We start from the raw sequence: 7,576 nt of genomic DNA, 5'->3' as shown, positions 1-7,576 counted from the left end.
ATGGCTGGCGCGGCACCGCCGTAGTGAAGCTGTGGTCAACGTGCAATACACAAAAACTGCGGTTCAGGAAGAGAGGAATAGCAGTACTCTGCGTGGATCACCGCGCTCTGTATATGCCGGCCATCAATGACGCTTGCCCAAGGGAAGGAAAGTCCAGTACGATCCTCCGAGCTCAGCGAGTCCCACACTGACACTGATGTCGCTCCACCACACTACAGCAGTGAGTGATGCAACCTGGGTCCCAACTGCGAGATGGGAGAGGGGAGGGAGTTGAGAGGCGAGTAACTAGCAAGCACGTTTGGCAGTTGTGAAGCAGGATAGAGATATGATTGGAGGGGCACAGCAGGGACGTAAAAGAGAGTAGAGGGGGAGGGTGCACACTCGACGGTGTTCATATACGACCAGACAAGTATTATGCACATACCGCAACACGCGCACACCAACAACGAGCCTCTGCAAAACTAGAGGAGGCGCACATTAGACGCAACGCTCGGTTTGTGCACAGGGGAATCCGCAAGAACAGCACCTATGCAACAGTGGGCGGTTCTGATCCCTCTCGTAGACACGTTGCACACGACCTACCTTGCCTCACTCCACTCATCGTGCGTTACTGTGCTCCTTTTTTGATTGTTTCCACTGTGGCTGGATGCACCACTAGTAATCTCGCGGTAGACGCAGAGTAGAAAATGAACGGCATAAAAGGTGGCATTGCACTGCAAACGACCGTAGCCACTGTCGACCAACACAGAGACAGCACCTCCCTCGCTCCGTACATTTCAAAGAGGGAACAACAACAACAAAACAATGGAGCAACGGAGAACGTAGAGGCGTGCGGCACACTCGAGCCTCCATGCTCCAAGCGAAGTGACCCATAATAAGCAGACGGGCACGTGAAGCGCTGCCGCTCCGTCCTGTTTCCTTCACTTGCCGTATGCGGGCTTTGGTATCTTGACAAGACCACAGCCTTCAGTGAAACACAGAGAGAGAGAGAGAGATACAAACAGAGGCACGGCACTACGTTGTGGTGTGTGTGTGTGTGTCTCACTTCATTCTCGAAACATCCGCTTGTGCGATGGGCACTTTCAAGAGAAATATTGTGAATTCCCAGCGAAACACCGCGCCACAGCGCTCAGCTTTGTTTCTACAGAACACAAAAGAAATGGATGAGCAAATGAAAAAAAAGGTTCGAAGCACCTCCTACGAGCAACCCCCCTCCATGCCTGCAGGAACGGGGGGGGGGGGGCAGCCTTTTCCTCTTCCGGTGACCTCTTTACTTTGCACCAGTAACTCGGCAGGACTGTAAACCGTGACGTCAACAGTCCACAGTGATCTGCTTCCATGCTCACATTCAACGACCACATGGCGTGCCACAGCTTCGCTAAGAGGACATCACGAGCGCTTCGTCTGTGTTGGGATTGCGTGGCCAGCGCACAGAGACACACGTAGGGGGAAATAAAAAGTCATGTCAACCAACAAAGCGAGAGGCAAAGAGAAGGGAAATCGAGTCGTCAACTCTATAAAGAGAAACTCGCCGGCGTCAGTAGACGTTTTGAACACGACGCCTAGCCAGCTCTTTACGGAAAAGCCAGGAAGACAGAACGCACGCACACACACGCACACAGATTCAGATCTCAGAACACAACACCCCACTCCTCCGCTTTGGATACCTACCCCTCTCTTTCCTCAAACTCGCATCAGCTTCTTGGCGTCATCAACACAGAAGTCGACAAAGACACGCCACCAGACTTGACCACAACACACAAAAAAAAAATGAAAGATGGCAAGAGGACGACGTGGAGCACAGCATTAGCAAGTAGCCGTAACCGCGATGACGAGGCACCCGTGGTGTAGTCTCCGCAGATTTCCTTGTTTCGGCACACACTAAGCAATGTAAACTGAGTGAAGCGCAAAAGAAAAAAAAGCGAATTCATAACGAAGAACGAAAGGGGGAAAAAGAAAGGGCCAAAGAAAAGGAACCACCAACTGTCGTGCTCCGCTTGTCCGCATGCGCATGCTCCACACGCCTGTGCTCTACGCCCAACACCGACTCTCACCAACCTCCTCATTCCTACACTTGCAATTCCCAAAGCGGCGTCACTTTAGTTGTGCCACGACCGCCCCCCCCCCTCCCTCCCTCCCTCCCTCCCTCCCTCCCTGAGGTGCACCACAGAGAGGCGTAGCAAATGTGCGAAAAAGACGGCACGGCTACCAAGACGAATGAAAAAAGGTCAGTGGAGAGCGGCAGGTGAGGCAGCCTTTCCGAAATGACAGCAGCAGTAAACAACAGTGCAGTGGCACAGGCGAGCGAGCCTCAAAGATAAACAGCAAAGATGCCGCAGTACTGCGACTGAAGGGAGGGGAGAGGGAGACACTGAGCAGGAGTCGGAAGGAAGGAGTCAATGAGTCCCACTTGACCATCGCGTTCTACCCTTCGCACTCGTCCGCTCGGACACATGCCGGCAATGAGTCTCGAGACATCGTTGTGCCAGAATCACTTCAGCCATAACAAAAAAAAAAGAATCGCTACATGGCCGTCGCTTAGAGGTTTTGTGGTCGAACGTCTCCCTGTGCACTTGTATCGGTGAGAATCCGTGGCTTTAGCGTCTATGATTTTCTTCCCCCCCCCTCCCCCCAGTGTATGGGTGTCCTCCGGTTACCTTCTGCGACACGCCCAGCGCGTGTTGCCAATCCACTCCTTCACCGTACGTCTGGCGAGGTTAAAGTCGCGACGGTAGGGGAGAAACATCGGCTCCTCGAGCAGGGAAACGGCGCGCAGCGGCTCGGTGCCTTCGCGATTGACCAGGCATTTGCTACAGAGCTGCAAGAGGTGACGCGCCTCCTCCAGTCGCTGCCCAGTTGAATCCTGACTCCGCAGCAGGAACTCCACATGCGCCTTGATGTTTGCCTCCCAGTCCAGAACACATGGGCTGCGATCCCAGCGAAAGAGTAGCGGGCCATCGCTGAAATCATTAACAATGTCCGAGGTGAAGAGGGGGTCCACACCAGTGAGCAGATTCACCACCATGAGTCCAAAGGCCCACGTGTCGGCCGACTCGCTGAAGAGACCGTGCGGCGACTGCCGTGAGGAGGGAGGCAAACGGCGTACATCGATGGTGCGCGACGGTGTGGGCGTGGATGCGACGAGTTCAAAGTCGCAGAGGGCTACATCGCCGTCGTAGGAGAGCAGGATGTTGTCGAGGTGAAGGTCATTATGGGTGTACCCAGTGGAGCCGTCGCCATGGGGAAGGCGGTGATTGAGGAAGGCGACCGCCTCGAGCATCTGGAAGACGATAGCGGAGATAACTTGAATCGACTCGACTGGGTGATAGGCTGCAGTAAAGCGAAATGCGCTGCGGTGTAGACCACCGAGTGCGGTGTTGTCGGCATCCTTGGCGTACAGGTTGGTGTTGTTCGAGAGGGTCAGTGAGCCTGGCATGCTTGAGGCACCGCACCCCAAATATGTGGGATGTCCCAGGCTCTGAAGATGCTCCTTGAGGCTGCAGTTGTACAGCGGCATGAGCAGCCCGACCTGCTCTCCACGGGCTAGCACCACGGCATCGGGTAAGACCAGGTGCAGCGCGGCGTAGTGGGCCTCCTCTGGGGACAGAAAAGGGCTGCTAGTGCTCTGACAATGCTCGCTGTTGCGGGCACATCGGTACGCCGTTGACACAAACGAGAGTTCGTCCTTTGAGATGCGTGTCGGGTACTTCTTGTAGGCCTTCTCCGAGAAGTGCGAGGCATCCAGGAGTGCCGGCGTCCAAGCAAAACTCGGCGCCTCTCTCCACGAGTGCAGCAGCGGCGCCAGTGGCACGCGACACACAAAAGAGCCGCGGTCGCCGCCATAGCCAATCACATCGCCCAAATCGCCGAGTACCTCCTCGTCAAGGCACGGAAAACTCCCTTCGCTGCCATCAGTGGTCGAAGTTGATGAAAGCGAGCTGTTGCGGCGTCGATCGTTTGCCACACCGTCCATTTCCAGTGGTGAGTGGCTCATGAGACTGCTTGCGCTCTCCTTGCGAAGAAGCTCCGGGGCTGCTTTGGCGATGCTGTCACTGCTGTCGCCGCCCTCGATATCGTCCTCCACGAGTGGCTTGAAGAATAGCGGGAGGGGCATTTCCGGGTCTGAGCACCACACTGACGCGGCAATGTCACCCCTGACGGTCCCCACAGCCCCCCCAGTACCGCTTCCATGGCAGTCGGTGTCGCTGCTGCTACTTTGATCCGCGTTTATGGTGGAGTTATGAGTGACTGGTGGGTAAATCCAGTACCCATGCATTTTTAGATCCCCAGCACCTTTTTCGTAGTTGACGTCTAGGCGAATGTCGCTCGCGCTCATGAAAAACAATCTACCAACAGGAGCAGCCCTTTTTGCACAGGGAGGCAAGGTTGCACAGTGTCGAGTTTCACCACCAGAGAAGGGTGGGGAGGGCAAGAGCAAGGGGAACGGTGACAATGCTGTGCGCGCACCTCCTCCACAAAAAAAAAATATCGCGGTTGCCAGTGGGATCACTGCAAGGGCTTGTGAGAGTAACGAGAGGGAAAATACAAAGGCAAAACAAAATGTGTGTTTTTTTTTTGTTTTCGCACTACAGCGCAGGCACCACAACCGAGCAGGAGCCCAACAGGGTGGAGCGAAATCCAAACGATGGCGCACAGTGGTGGACTTGGTAGCTGTGGGACGCTGCCGCCTTCGCTCGCACGCCGGGCTTCACTTTCTACGTCGAGCCAACTTGGATGCACGACAAGAAACGAGAATTGAGCCGTACAGAGAGAAAGAGAAAGAGAAAGAGAAGGGCGGAGAACTTCTCACGCCTACCCTACCACACACGTAAATCTGGAAGGGGGCCCCACACAGTGTTTCTCCGGTGCAGATGCCGCGCGCACACAGATGCAAAAACCAACCACAAAAACAACAACACTCAAACGGTACCTCAGCCGCGACTAGAAAGGGGTGTGTGACACGGCGCTAAAACACACTCCCGCACTTTTCGCAGACCAGTTGAAGCACTGTCACGCGCACGCACGCAGACAAGCACACATGTACGCGGGGTATATACGAAAGAATCCAGAGAAAGAAACTTGAAACAAGCGAATGCAGGGGGGAGGGGGGGGAGGTGAGGAAAAGCAGGAAGAAGTTATACTACTAAGCTCACCAGCTTGTACAACAAGAAAATGTGGAGGAAGAGACGGAATGCGAAGAGAGCCACTACACACGCGTTGTACAACGCACAGAAATGTTGTGTCGTGGGTGATCGACGTGGACGCAGAGGTCAAATACAAACAGAAAAGTCTGCGCAGTTTTCTTTTGTGGCTCGTACACACAGGCAGGTTACTCGCTCTCGCAACTCAACGAATAACAAAAGACAGTAAAGGTTGTGGGGACAAAAGGTGCGACACTCACTGACTCCAATGCGCAGAAACGTCCTCCGCTACCTTGTGTCACAGAGTCCACAAGACTCTCACCTGCAACAATGCGTCGTCGCGCAACGCAGCATCCAAACGAAAAAGAACAGAACAATGCACAGCTGAGAAATCCTCTATTTTGCACGGCGCAAAGCAGTGAAAATGATCAGTGAGTGAGAGAGGTCAACGGGAAGAGATGTAGTGCGGAAAGAACGGGGCTCAGCTGGGGGAGGGATGGGGGGGGGGGCATAGAAAGACGGAGAGAGATCAGAGCAGAAAAATACGCACACGCGCAGAGCGCCAGAGACGTACACACCCAAATTCTCCCAAGGAGAAATCGTTGGCAGCGATTCCTGGGCAGAACGCGTAAAGAAACGAAAATGAAGAGAAAGAACTGAAGGGGACCACTATCAGCCTGCAATACTCAATGCGGATGCACACCCGCACAGAAACTTACTCACCCGCACGCACACACACGCACCCAGAATCCGAAGCAGCAGGAAAACAGAAGCAAAAGAGGTGTGCAGGAGGTTCAGTATGTGAAGTTGGGGCGTTGGGTCCGTCGATACCTTTATTGTTTTTTTTTTTTCCTTGTAAGATGGCAGAGAAAAAAAAAGCTGCACAGGCGAGGGGAAAGCTCGAGACAGAGAGAAGAGGAAAGGAGAGTACGATGTGGTAAACGGTGTCAGTGGTGAGTATAGTTGCGTGAGCAGTCAGAGAGGGAGAGAGAAGGGCAACAGGACGGTGAACTGCAACAACAAAATAGCACTTTCGACATGCCTCGGCCATTGGAAAGCACAAAACACATCGGTATGCTCGACTGAGCGGAAAATAGAAGGGCGAAATCCGCATTACTTGCCGCAAGCGCATTCCGCAGTCGTGCATGTCTGAGGCCCTGCCTGGCAGGCGTGAGGGTGCACTTACGGCTGTCCCTAATGTGCACGCTGTGTAATCCTTTTTTTCTCCTCAATGTTCGGGGCTTTACGTTCTCCTCTAACAGCCAATGTGAAAGTTTCTTTTCAAGAAGTTACTCCACAGGTACAGGTGTATCTGATGAAGAAGGCGCGAAAGGGCACACACGGGAGTGGGGGGGGGGGGGGGAACGGGACGACAAAGGACGAGAAGGAAGCTGCGCGGTTGCAGTACTCTAAGGCACACAGTGATGGGCTTGCAGGCGTAGGCTTCATGCATAAAAAGGCACATCCGTAAGCCACACCTCTTCCCCAGCCCCAGAGCCCACTGCTTAGCCGCACCCCTAGACGAGAATGTTCTTCTGCGCGGCAGCCGGACGCGCGTCGATGGTGGAGAATCGCCGTGCCGGAACGTCGCACAGAGCTCCGCGGATGCTCTGGGACTTCCGTACAGCTCGGCGGAGTTTCATTTCATTCTGGTTGCTTACGTACACGGCCCTCCAGGCGAGGCCTACGAGTAGCACCACCGAGGCACCAATGACTGCCTTCTTCCAGAATACGATCCGCTGGAGCGGTAGCGGCGACGGTTCCTCTGCCGCGTCTTGCGACACATGTGTCGTCATTGTGTGTGCACGACTGCGAAACAATTCGTTGCCGTGCGTCTCTAAACATGGCAAGATCATGTGCAGGGCGATGGTAGTGGTAGGGAGGAGTAAGAGGACCAACCCGACACCATTGTGAGAGCGTGCTGGAGTTTACATAAGTTGCATGGAGAGACGGAGAGGGTGTGTGCGTGTGTGGCGGCATTGGCCTCGGACACGCCAAGAAAAAGGCTCAGGATTGCGCATCAGTGTCGCTGTAGTTGTGCGAACCCCTTAAGTTGCACATGGTGGTGGACACACGTGCCCAATTTCAAAGCACAGATGCTAGACCGTCCTCCCAGGTTTTGTGGCTGCAGCTTTCAGTTTTTCTTTCTGCTCGGTAGATCTCTCTGTAAGATGTCGTGCCTTTACTCGGGTACACGCACTCCCATTCAACGGCAACCAACAAAGGACACACACACACACACATTCAACGCCCTTGTCCATCAAAACAACCCCCCCCCCTCAAAGAAGAAAAAAAAAAAAACAGCTGAGGGGGAGACGGCACAGGGCACGCACTCTTTCCATTGAGGGTCGTTGCACACAGGGTACAGCTGGGGACCATATCGAAAGGAAATTGTGCAGCACAGTAGGCGGCTACCGCCTGGGGCACTCCTCCGT

The 7,576-nt window shown here is 54.3% G+C and overlaps 1 protein-coding gene across 1 annotated transcript; it reads right to left on the bottom strand.

Annotated features, from left to right (window-relative positions):
* Nucleotides 1-2,653: 2,653 nt before the first annotated feature.
* On the bottom strand, nt 2,654-4,336 carry LBRM_32_1450 (conserved hypothetical protein; the record flags this gene model as incomplete). Its single annotated transcript, XM_001567452.1, has 1 exon — nt 2,654-4,336. One exon carries the CDS (start codon nt 4,334-4,336, stop codon nt 2,654-2,656), a length of 1,683 nt encoding a protein of 560 aa, XP_001567502.1.
* Between the last annotated feature and the right edge of the window lie 3,240 nt (nt 4,337-7,576).

This window comes from Leishmania braziliensis, chromosome 32 (genome assembly GCF_000002845.2).
Source record: "Leishmania braziliensis MHOM/BR/75/M2904 complete genome, chromosome 32".
NCBI classification, from domain to species: Eukaryota; Euglenozoa; class Kinetoplastea; order Trypanosomatida; family Trypanosomatidae; genus Leishmania; species Leishmania braziliensis.
This window is presented reverse-complemented; position numbering and strand designations above follow the sequence as displayed.